General features: G+C 36.1%; 1 protein-coding gene across 2 annotated transcripts in view; it reads right to left on the minus strand.

Moving 5' to 3' along the window:
- LOC655103 (epithelial discoidin domain-containing receptor 1) overlaps positions 1-13,201 on the minus strand; it is a 142,930-nt gene that overhangs the window by 20,191 nt on the left and 109,538 nt on the right. For both annotated transcript variants that reach the window (XM_015985456.2, XM_008201695.3), the window contains exons 7-9: positions 12,202-12,335; positions 8,813-9,020; positions 2,690-3,283 (exon numbers count right to left, since the gene is read on the minus strand). In XM_015985456.2, the coding sequence (XP_015840942.2) occupies positions 2,690-3,283; positions 8,813-9,020; positions 12,202-12,335 (936 nt within the window). The remainder of the gene's footprint in view (positions 1-2,689; positions 3,284-8,812; positions 9,021-12,201; positions 12,336-13,201) is intronic.

Genomic DNA, 13,201 nt, shown 5'->3' on the forward strand with positions numbered 1-13,201 from the left:
TCCAGGTCAAAATAAAGCTTTCTATAAATAGTGTTAAAAAAGGTTGTAGAAAAACAGAAGTTAGGTATTAAAATAATTTAAGATACATTTTTTATTAATTTCTACTATTATTATTGCAATAAATTTCATTAAAAAATGAACAAACAACACGAACTACATAAAATTATCTATAACACAAAAAAACTATAAAGAAATTTATTAAATTTGCTGTTGTAAAATTAGCTCGTTTTTCAGCAAGAAATTATTTCAACCTAGAAAATGAACTCATAGAATGGAAATACATATTAGTACTAAAATCAGGCACCTCTGCATTATCAATATCTTTTCATTCAATTTGAACCCAAGCGTAATAGAAAACTTGGAATTGTCTTAGAACGTTGCAATTTTATGAAAAAATGCTGTGCAAAATTGCGTCTGTGAAGTGACGGGCATCTTTCGTAAGTACTTTCGACGATGAAGGATGAAGGTGTAATGGCACTGCGTGATGTTAAAAAGGGTGCCACGTTTGTTTTGCAATTTCGCGTCATTATGATGATCCGTTAATTAAAGTTTCATGTCGGGTTGTAAAAAAGTAAAAAGTGAAGCGTATGCAAGAACTTGCAGTCTGCCGTTAATTGTGTGAAAGCATTTACTAAGACTGTCAGCAATGGCAAAATGTAAATGTTTCCTCGCGTCGAGAACCTGTAGATCTCCTAGGTTGGATTGCACTTGAAGAAAATGGAATCACGTCGAGATGCTTTAAATACTTCACCTCTCTTATGAATATTCTGCTGTCTATTAAGCGACGCTCCACTTAAATAAAATGTTCATTTTAACGAATACCACTCACTCTATTTAATTTGTTCGTATTTAGTTCCGTCGTTTTGACATAAATAGAGACTACTTCCGAACTGTTGGCCCAATTCCCTCGATTGGATACCTGTCTGTCAGAGTTACGTCCGTAATTAAAATAATTGTTTCGCTTGCAGATTTGCAAAAAATTATCTTCTTTTTGCCCAACTCCGTTAAACTAAAGCGGTTAAATGAAATTCGCTCAAAATGCACCAGCATCCGGGCTAGCCAATGAAACGGAAAAGCTTTTCAACATTTCCGCACCAACTTTAATTGTCTTTTTTCCCATTTATTTATTTTGTATGTGTGATTGCGCTTTTGCGCCGTAAAATAGCGGTACGTAGACTCGAAATAATTCATAAATCTGACGAATGCTTTCGCCGACCGGATAATTCAACTTAAAACACAGCAGGAAAGCAACTCAGCTAAATGTGATTTTCTAAACCCGTAAAGACGAAAGACAAGAGCTTAAGGAATATTTGCGTTTCGTGAAATTGGTTTTTGAAACGCGCGCCTGAGCGTTCCGGACTTGAACGGTGTCAGACAGCTGACATTTTTCACGTCTCACTTAACATGTATTTTGGTGGTGTATGGGGGAATCTTCGCGCAACATATGAATCTCTCATGATTTACAAGACAGGCGAGAGAAAACTGCGCCTCCACGACCAAGACTACGATTCCCTAAATGTTATTTATCTTGATGTATTCAAGGCGCTACTAGCAAATGAATTAATCTGTTGCTCCCACATTTCACAAAAACTTTCAAAAGCTTTTCTGCCCCACCAAACACAAAACATTTTAGTCAACCAAGAAATATTTTTAAAAACGTCTACGTGTTTTTATTAGTTTTATATTTCGACTATGTCCCAAATCAAAATTTCTCTGCTAGTCAGTGTTTTTACTATTTGTATGTGAAAAAATCAGTTAAGCAGTTAAGTTTCATTACTTGAAGACGGGCAGTTTTATTAAAAATTGATCAAACCGTCAGTCAAAAACCGTGAAAAACAACAAAAAAATGCCTTTGCAAAAATATCTTTGTGTTTTAACAAATTCATTTAGTGTACAGGTCAAAAGATTACAGAGGTTTATTGACCTTTGCTTTGAAGTCAAATCCCAGTTAAGATTTTGAACACAAAGGTAATTAAAAATTTAATAATCTTCTCTATTATACTTGCTAAAAACACTGCTCGATTTCTTAAAGCGGTTTAAAATAATTTGCATATAATGTGAAAATCAAAACTGCGAAGGAATAAAAAAAGTTTCTTTTACCTCGACAAATTATTGTAACAATTCATTTTTTTAAAGAATTTCAAACTAAGGTCAAATACTCTTTGTTAGGCAGGTTAGTGGCTAATTAACAATAGTAAGGTTTCTGAAAAATTATTGAGTCGTCGAAACAATACAATTTGTTAGGTAAGCAAGAGTCTTAAATAAGAATGTTAAAATAAAAATGCAAATAAAAAGTTAACCGTTTATTAACCAGAGATTTGGCTACAAATAGGAAATTATAATAAATAATAAAAATTTAGACTGTCTACATGCTGTACTCTGTTTGTTAAAGAAGCAACGGAACATACGATCAATAGTTATTGTCTTACAAGTTTATAAAACAATCATTTTTCTAGCATATCAATTCGTTCATAAGTACATAACTTTGGTAAAAATTAAAATCAGGGTAACTAAATTAAAAAATATTAATTTAAACTAAATCAGTGTTATTAGAGAAACATGGCCATCATATATCATGATAAGCTTTTTCATTAAAGTTTTGTTATTTTTTTTAGCCTAACATTTTTAATATTTTTTTAAACGTATTGATTTAAATCCAGTCATGCTCTACCGAAAAAACTGTAGATACCTGTATACTCTCCACTTTTGCTGGACGAAATGGCGTCCTTCTTGAGCAAGCAGCCGTATTCCTGCTTGGCATTTGGCAGTAGTTTGTAGGGCTCGTGATAAACTGAGGAATTTTCGCTGTCTGACTCCTCTCCAGCCACGTGTCCATAAAGCGTGCTCTTTTTCGTCTTCTTGGAGTCGACCGATCCTATCGTGTTCACTTTGCTTTTGACGGACAATCTGGACCTCGAAAGGCCATTGTTGATGATAGGGGTGGACATATGCTTCAAATCCTTCATGTTGATAGTGACCCCGGGCTTGGTGCTGCTCGACACTAAAGCGGTGTGCTTGTGAAGGAGGGCGACTTTTTTCCGTCCACGCCTTATCATCAGGAACACGGTGCAGGCTAACAAAAGCACCACCATGGCCAGAACGCCCGTTATCAGGCCGATGTAGGCCTGAGCGCTGCTCGTGGGGCTGGTGGCGGGGGTGACTTCCTTGCGGGCGTGGGTGGTCTCCCCGCTGGGGGCGCCGGGGGCGGTGGTGGTGGAGACGCCGTCCGGCTGGAGGTAATACTTCTCGACGATGTCTTCGGTGAGGTTGTTGGTGAGCGAAACTGCAACAAATTCAAGCTGATTGGTTTGCGAGGGCTAATTTAAACCGGGTTTTTGTACGTGGTCTGCTGATACTGCTCAGGATAACATCGTATATTATCAAGAACAGGCTAAGTGCCTCAGGTTAGCTACGTGTAATTTGTCCCAACTCGAGCGCATAAACCGCTCCGAATTATATTATTGCAGCTGGTGCGGCCACGTCCCTTTATTTATGCACAAGATCTCGGTGGTGTGTTTCTTGTCCGGCAAAGCGGAGCGTGTAAAAAATCGTGTTTGTCCGAAAAAATAATTAAATTTGCATATTAATGTGGGGGAACGTTGTGTATGTTCGGCGTTGGGTGGAATATTAGTTTATAAAATACAATTGCATTGCTGTGGTAAATAGCCGGAAGGTCTAGCGGAGCCAACATGTGGCAGTCCACCGTTCGACATTGTTGATCTTTGAAATTGAAGTCGGTCGTTTTCACCAACAACTGTTTATTATTGCGAATACATATACTCATAACTTTAATTGGATGGTGGTGCCGCTTTGAGGAACCAATTTACTATACTTTGTATTGACATTACGGCCCAAATTGTTCGATCCAATCCTGGACCAACATTAATCAGCAAAATACACAAATGTCAGTTTTAATTGAAAATCTAACATTAACATGCGAGCTCGACTTCAATCCAAAATCAACTTTGCAAACCCTGGAATTGTTATTTCTGCTTCTTTTTATTTCATACAAAAATCCCATACATAAACACAACACGCTGACACACATTATAAGAACTGTTTTTAACCCAAGGCTTTTATACCATATTGCCCAAAAGCATTTTTTTTTAAACTGAAACTGAAGTTACTGTTAGTAGATGAAATGCAAAGCTAAAAATTTCATGAAATGGTTTTACATCTGCAAGCAAATATTTTACAAAAATTCGCTAAAATGTGTTTTAGCTACATCACGTACAAATACTTTAAGCATGTTTATCTAGTACATACATTCAGATAAAAATGAATTTATTTCATATTTTATTTTTTGCTGCATTAACGTTTTGCCGGATTTTCAGTCAGTATATTGCAAAGCTTTAAATTTTATTCAAATTTCGTTTTAATCTTTTGATACTGTTCAATTCAAGGGTTTATTCAAAAGTAATAATTAATAGAAATATAATAAAAATGTCTAATAATTTTGAAACTTCTGCTTGATACGTCAGAAATAATCGTTAATGTGTTACTTGTATTTGACTTTATTTGTGTTATTTAATATTTAATCATAAGTATTACTAATTGCCATAGATACATATTTGTTTATATTATGGTATTAGCATATTTACGCACAATTATTCTACTTGAATTCACTAAAATAAAATATACGGGTGTGCAAACAAAAAACTACATCATATATTAAATTTCAAATGGTTTTTTTCGTATTTTTTGAATTTCACGTATGAATAAATGTTAGAAATAATACGGGTACTCCTATTAATGAATCTGGTATAAAAAAACCTTCTTTAATATTAAGAAGATGTTAATACGATGTCTGATTGTGTTTACAAATGTTCAAATGAGAAACAATATGAATATCTAGCAGCGAAAGCGTTTTAGAAGAAGTACAAAAGAAAACTGGCACGCAGAACAAAAAAGTTTTCAAAATTTTAATAAAATAGTGATTTTTTCCATGATCATTAATTTTATATTTCACGTTAACCCCTTATGATTTGCAAAAAAGTACGTGATGGAAAAAACTCATTTTTTAAATCAACACGCCAAAAAACATAAATTTTCTACAAAAATTGGTCACAGTTGTTTGAATTTTTTTGAGAGGCTGTGATATTGTTATATCAAGTTAAAATAATTTAAATTTATATTTCATACTTTTCATTTTTGGACCGTTTAATTGAATTTAAATAAACAAAGTATAACGAAATTTATTTGTGAAAATTAGTTTATTTGAAAATGCTTTGATATACGAGTACATGTGGTTTTTGAATCGTAATCAAAAATTGATTATGACCTGTATAACAAAATGCCAATAGATTGGCTTACTTAGTAAGAGTGTAATTAGAGCTTTCCACCCCTTCTGCATCCCTCTCACCGGAATAAATGTGAATGCCATTTAGCATATTGCAATTTCAGAAACGTAATCGTGAAATTCTTCAGCTTTTGGACCGCTTGCTCATGTTGGCAGATCAAACTGAAACGCGACTTTGGTGTGTAGTTTGTGATTCCAAATGGGTCATTAAGCCGCGAAACAGTTTGTGTAACGTCGGAATCGCATAGCAGTTCCAATTTGCATACGGGATGTGTCTGGCCGCGGTTATAATGCAAACTTTGGCCCACTTCTTCCAACCTGCTTCGATTCGTACAGTCTCCTTCACGTTTAATGATTTTTCGGTAGCCTCGCACCGGGTGACGCTTTGCTAATGAAGGGGCGCACTTAAGAACTAATTTATCGGCGCTGTTTATAATCGTCGGCAGATGGCGGGGCGCAACTGAGAGGAACAGCCAACTATCCATCTCCGCGTTTACATTGTGTATCGGATGATGCATTGCACCAACCTGCTCTTGAATAATGACAGCGCTTTAAATATCTTGTAAGTTAGCTCGAGATAAAGCCGTGCGTTTGCTGTAATGTGATGATAAATTTTGGTTAGCGTCGTTGATATTTATTCTTAATGACGGTCTTTGCTTTGAATAGCATTAATTTCTCAGCCTATCTGGGGAATTATTTTTAATAAAGGAGATACGTCGCGGGAATTTTAAAGACGTGTTTCTGCGGGTAATTATGACAATTATTTTTTCGAGCTGCGAGTTATTAATCACCCCATTGTCGCACCTGAGATTTTCAATTTATCAAAGAAAAAGCTGCTCAAGCCCACCTCAGGCCTCGGCTCTATTGTCATAATAAAACTTGCCGACAATAGTTGGCTATGTGGTCGGCCATGTTTGGTTTGTTTTTGTTGGCTGGTCCGAAATTTGTGTTGTTTTAGGAAAACGCTATTAAGGTAGGGCACTTTGTTGGAAAAACAAGTGACCCGGCCACACGTTCGCATTGTAAACAGAAGGGATAATCGGCTAATTGTTATACAAATTACACACTTTTAGCTCTCTTTTGAATAAAAGCTCTTTGCCGGGTCAACTTGCTATTTATTTACGATAAAAAGAGCTTTGGACCATGTGTGATTGTACACGAAATTGTTTGCGTTTGTTAGTTACTGTTTAATGGAGGGCTGGTTAACGCGTTGTTGAATTCATTCTGTTCAAAGAGAGTGATATTGAAATGGTTGCGAAAATTAAAGTGAAAAGTTGAGATGCAAGCAAGCTTTTACTTATGCACTGCGTTTGTTACAACACAAGAATAACTCGCGCAAGACTCACGAAGGCAATTTTAATTAAAAACTTGACAAAACCAGAGTTATTCTGCCAACCGAACGAAGCTCATCGCTAATATCTTGAAACAGGTTTTCATTTCATTTTCTGACAACAGTCATTATGAGTTTTTTCAAGTATGCACCAGTTGCACAGCGTTTCACAAACAATATCTCAGTCTTAAAAAGAAAGTTTTTCTTTTGTTTAGCTGCTTGCAGAGATTAATTACTTAACTATGAAATAATAGAACAAAGGAATAAACAAAACGCTTAAAATATAATACTATTGTAGATTTTAGATAAATACACCGTGTCTATACAAAATTTGGCCGCACATTTTTAAAATTAAATGTCACATATTATCGTTTCCGTTTTGTAAGATGTCACTTTTGTTACGTTTGTCGTTTAATTTAGCTTGAGAGCCATGTTTGGCATATTAAAAATTTATTAAAAGTAGAGATTAATAAAGCGTGTCTTTGTCATTTCGGGCGCAATGATGCCGGAAAGTAGCTTTATTTATTTGTTTATGAAACAAATTGGTCTTGACAAGAGAATAAATGCAGGCAAATTTCATCCAGGAACATTAAAATTTCACTTTCCCCAGAGATGAGGCGGACTGTTTCAGTTTTAAATGGGCATTTTAAAACAAAATGTATCCCAGGAGGTTTTTAAAAAAAGGACAAATATGAATAATACATAATTGTAACGTTCTGACGTCAACGAAAAAATGGATAAGTCCTATTAAGCAACATTATTTTTAATTTAGCCACAGTGTACATAATTAGCTCCATTTTGAGTGAATTGCACCCGGAGATGACGAAAATGCGCCAATGAATATTTATTATTTCATACAGATGGTGTACAAACAAAGTTACAAGAATGTGACCGAATCAGTCAAGTGTGGCAGATAAAAGCCAAACGTGTGTTAGAACTTAAGAAGAAATAAAACTCGCAAACTTTCCCACAACAACTTGGATCTTTAGTTTCTTATCTTTTGCTGCAGGTGATTTATCACTATTGAACAGTCTTGTATGCGCGTTTTTTACCAGGTGATTCGGTTCTCAACATTGGGACTATTGGGGGTTTATTTTTTATATTTATTGTTTTGAAGACATAATTTTTCAATTTAGTATACAACACACTGACAGGTCATTTTTCCCCAAAGCTCGCGGGAATTAATCCCTTAAAATCCCAACGGGTGGTGCGTCAAGTGACGGATCAATTTCTCTGATCTTCCCTTTTTTATTATGTAAATATGCCGACAAGTGGTTCGTAGAAAAGTGTAACTTCTATTGGCACCAAAGCAGGGAGACGCTGTTTAAGGGGTTCTGGGAAATCTAATAGCAGACGTGGACGTGATAGGGTCAGGAAACAAAGGACTCGAGTAAAACCTCGGTTAAAAAGAGGATTTAACTGAAATTGTCTCAGCTTTATACCGAACATGGAATAAAAATTCAAGCAAAAAATGGCCAAATATGCTTTCGATGATACAAGAAATACGGTTGATGGACGTTTGTCATTATCGATATTTTACCGAACACCTTGCAAAAACCGCCATATTTATGGCCCTTCTTCCGCAGTCCATCAAACCGAATGTCGGATCACTTGATTCAAGAAGTAAAAAGCTCGCGGTATAAAAGTGATCGCGTATGGAATCGTAAGTGGTTCGAATGAAAGGACGCGCAAAAATGTAACGTGCAAATCCCTTTTAAGTGCCGGCTCGAAAAAAGAAGTAAACATCGACAATGGCGAATTTTCCAAAAGGGAAATGTGTCTGGAATACTCGTTTGATTTGGATCGGATATTAATTATTTAAATAAATATTTGCCTTTTGGAAATATGTGCAGCTTTATTAAATAATTCATTTCGCGCTGGTTTAACGATTTATGGTGAGCCCCATTGAAAACAACATTTCGCATTGTGGGTTTGATTACATAGAAAATAAAACGATTAGCGCGCAACAGTAAAAAATTAATTGCCATGTGTCCCGCTAGTCCCGGTTTTATAAGCAGTAATTTTATTATTACCATTGCATTATTATAAATTTCTATTTGCAATGTGCAGCCCGTTGTTCCATCAATTTTTGATATATGTACTATTACGTTATTCAGCGTATTTCGAGTATTTTAAAAGAGTAATAATTTTTGTAGAAATTTAGGTGTTGTTTAGCTGTTTACCTGACTCGAAGGAAATTTCGCTGAGCAGAATCCACTTGTCTGCAAAAGACAGTCTCAGCCTGATAAACTTGGCCGGTCGACCTCGAAGTTGCACGGTGATGTTCCGGGCTGATTCCCGGGCACGGTCGGCCGGAACTGTAGCCCTTATCGGATTCGGCTGGTAACGATCCCCATCCAAGCTGAACCATATCTCTGCTTGGCTAAACACCTGTCGAGAATAATCAAAATTAACGCTCAACGAAATTAATTACAATCCTGAAACAACACGACAGACAATTATCGCAATTCAAGCCCGGCCTGTTTTCCTTCTAATTAAGAATGAACAACTATCGGAAGTGTTCCAGCGTCAATATAATTTCACTTAGAACAAACTTAAATTATCGGATGAGAAAACACGGACTATTTGTTTTCACGTAGGGCGCCTTTAATTAAATATTTAATTGCGAGTTGTATTTGTTTTCGGCAAAGTTTGCACCTGCAGGATGGAGCTGACTCGTCTTTAATCCTCCCGATAAGGCATAGAAGCAAGTTGGAGCCGCTTAGTGCGGATTACCGACAACTCTTCGGTCAAAAGTTGACGATAAGTCGGAACTTTACGTATTTTGTAAACTTTATCATGCCTTGGACTATTTTCTATTTAATGTTCTAATAATCTGATGTGGTGGTATCTCACTGACAGCTTCCTCCATTACTCATTAGACAATGCAGGAATTTGACCCCCACAGACCTTCGTAATGATAATGAGATTTTAATGACCGATTTTGGGGACATTATGTTGCCACACATACAGTTTAACCAAATTAAATTATACGTGTTATAAAAATACGTGAACATATGCGCCCACACAAAATTTCGCGGAACACTTTTTCAAATATTAGCTAAGATATTAAAATTCCGCAAACGCTGCTCCTTTAGCTTAAAAGAAACTTTTTATTACCTATATTACGCATTGCAGCTTTTGCCACCGGCAGCGCCAACATTATTTTTGTACAGTGGCTTTTAACCGAAAAATTGAAAAACACCTGTTTCCACGTAAAATTTAGCATTAATGACTAACTACAGAAAAGATTGTTTGTCGGAACTCCCTAGCATATACCGGTATCAATATCACTGTTTATTTTGGAAACCACAATACATATTTAAATTGGAAAATTTCGAGATTTCCTTTAATTTGAATTCGTTTTATGAGAAAATGAAATTCAGATATAAATCTCTTGGCGAATAATTTTTTGAATAAGAGGGACTGGTCCTCTCGTCCGAGTGGATGGAATTTCATTTTCTTGTTTACCGCTTATATTGAATGTAAAAGAATTACAGAAAGAACGTCTTCACTCTTATGTGACATGTATAAAAAAGAAATAACCGTCCTTTATCTCCTTCTTGCGTTACGGCAATCAAGTTGACACGTGTGTGAGTGGTCGATGCCTCCACAGCCCCCACAATTGCATCGTTTCATCCGGAAAAGTCATAAAGAGACGTACATCAAAAAGTAAACACAGCCAAATAAAGTATTCATAAATGTGAAGGATATTTCCCGGTAGAATTGTCTGGTAAATGGTGAAATAGCGAAACGATCGTATCTTAAGAAGCCTTTCATATCTTATTTAAAGATTCAAAATGAATACGACTATTACCTACCGTACACGAATACAGTTTTCGTGTGGCTAATCTACACTGAGAGACCACACGACACCAATACACGAAAACAATAAAGTCACCCTCTCACCTTTCCCCAAATCGTTACGTTTTTCATCTTGAGCCTTTTATTATCCTCCTGAACGATTAAGTGATGTTTCTCTAGCCGAAGACTGTTTTCGTCGAAATTGTTTACTGCCACCAAAACTAAAAATATCACGTGTCTTCCCGCATGTAAATTAGACTCGACTGAATATTTGAAGACCTTTAAAATCCGCGTCCAAGAGAATCAATGACTGGAAAGGCTTTATGAAAAACCGGCAAAGGATTTCTACTATTATGTCGTGACGTAAAATAATGGCGATGACATTTCGAGTTTAAACCGTTTAGTTTCTTTCCACGAAGAGTCATGTTTCATCAATTTTATTTGCATTTACGTGAGGCAATCACCATTCTTCATCCCTTGTTTTTACATTGAAAAGTTTTAGTTTTATTAGAATTTTCTTTTGTGTATGTACTATACAAACTTAAATCTTACTGCACCCGTTTGCCGTGTTATTGTTATCATTAACAATTCATTTGTAGATTCGATAAAGCCGGCGATCCAATTAATTGTTGCCGCATAATTTCCTATTGAGTGGTTTATTTTCATTAATTAATTGTTCTAATTAGATTTCTGAAATAACATGTTTGTTGTGAGTGGATTATGAATTAACAGAAGCTTGATAATTGGTGCAGCTAACAGATGGAAAATCAATTACACTTCAGAAAATATAAATCCTGCCGAAAACAGACATTTCAAACTGGGGGTACACAAAAGTCTTGCCGGGGAAAAGTAATATAATAACCCTTTGAAACTTATCTGTTAAGGGCGAGAGTCATTTGGAAATTCTGTTGCTAAGTCGTAAAACGTAAAACTCCACGGTCATAAAACAGGGCATTTAAAACTTCTTGGTGTAAGATAACGATGATGCTAAAAAGTGAATTCTTATTGTCACAGGTCGGCAGTGTAGACTTTTATCGGTACAAAATTTTAGGTTTATTAACTGGTTTTGCAATACGAGTCATTTTACTAATTGAAAAATGGTGGATGCGCCGGGTAACCACTAACATTTTAAGCGTTCTATGTGTATCAATAATCAATAATAAATTAAAGGTGTCATAATAATGCGAAGTAATGCGAATTTAACTTGTCAAATATAATTGTTAGACGTGTCAAAAGAAAATGGTTTTAGAAAATATTGAGGATCTGATTTTTTATTGATTTTTTAATTTGATTTAATTACTTGATTGTATCTATTTAAAGCATTAAAATTACCAAAAATCAACACAAAACATGAAATACGAGGCAAGTAATGTTGCAAATACAAAAATGGTGGATGCGCCGGGAGAGTACTAATTCTTCGAGAGCTCTCCGTAGGAGTGAAAATGAAATATGATAAAGATTCTTCATCAATAGTAAGTCATAATAAAGTCAAAAAGGTTTTGTACGAAATTTTGTGAAATAAAAACATGTTTAACGCACGTGTTATAACAAATACGTTATGTTGTTTCTCTAACGACAAACTCACGCACTTTTGGTTTCTTATAAAGTTGAATCAATTGGTGTAAGGGTTATACCGTTAAACTATTACATTTTTGTTTAGAACACATCGACTTGTGGTTATTTGTGTTTAATCTTTGTCCAATAAGGCGCACCCTGTTCTAAGCGGGTTTAACTACTAAGAAAAGTCATAAAACGTGGACATACTGACCTGCACCCCACGAGTGAACATGTTGTTGGCGTGGAGGTGAACAGCACTGAATTCCCTTATGCTATCGAATTCAAAAGTAATATCGAGCGGCTCGCCCTCTCGAGTGTCGTTATTCCATCCCACCCAACGGCTTCCTGAAAAGAAACGGTCATACAGTTACACGAGCATCGGCCATTTGTTCTCCATTATAGTCTTGCATCAGCACGACTTAAATCATTTAGTAACAATTTTCGCCGAACAAAGCGATTCTCTTTGCCTTTATTGCAACAGGTAAATATTTGATTACAGCGGGAAGGCCACAAAGTGCAAAACCCTCATTACTTTATGGAAGGACTCTTTGAGAACTTACGACGACGTCTGTGAACGTCGACACAGCTCTAATTTACTGCTAATCTCATCTATTATTAATGTTTTTCATTCATTAACCCGGCGAGCTCCCTAGTTAACTTTTTGTTTAACCAAAGCTCGGAGTTTTATACAATATTGAAACAGAGGCTTTGCTCCGGAAAGGGTGAACCTAATTGCACTTGATTAGAGGTAATCGCGTTTTGCTCGTTTTGCATGTCTGGCCCTTCATGAGGGTGTCGCGAAAATACGCAAAATGCTGACTTTAGGTCTGCATAATATGCGGTTTTCTCAAAAATCCTCAGAAATTATACAGTACATCATTTTTGCATCTAAATGGATGAAAAAATGGTAAAATTGTTGGACAGTTTCCGCTGGAGAGTTTTTTCGGGTTTTCAACCTGGGCAGACTTGATGGATCAATTCTTGGTCTGATGATTGACCACCCCATGCACTTCAACGCTGGTGAGCTAGCGTGCCACCCAGCTTTTGACGAATCCATTAAGTCTTAATGGGTCAGTCGATGTATAAATCCATCTGAAAGAATATCATTGTCGATGAAGACGCAACAAGTCAGGCCATAAATTAATCTCCCCTCGGACCGACTCTGACATTTGCTTCCATAATGGCATAATTTTGGGTGGTCCTGCGACCCT

This window comes from Tribolium castaneum, chromosome 1 (genome assembly GCF_031307605.1).
Source record: "Tribolium castaneum strain GA2 chromosome 1, icTriCast1.1, whole genome shotgun sequence".
NCBI lineage: Eukaryota > Metazoa > Arthropoda > Insecta > Coleoptera > Tenebrionidae > Tribolium > Tribolium castaneum.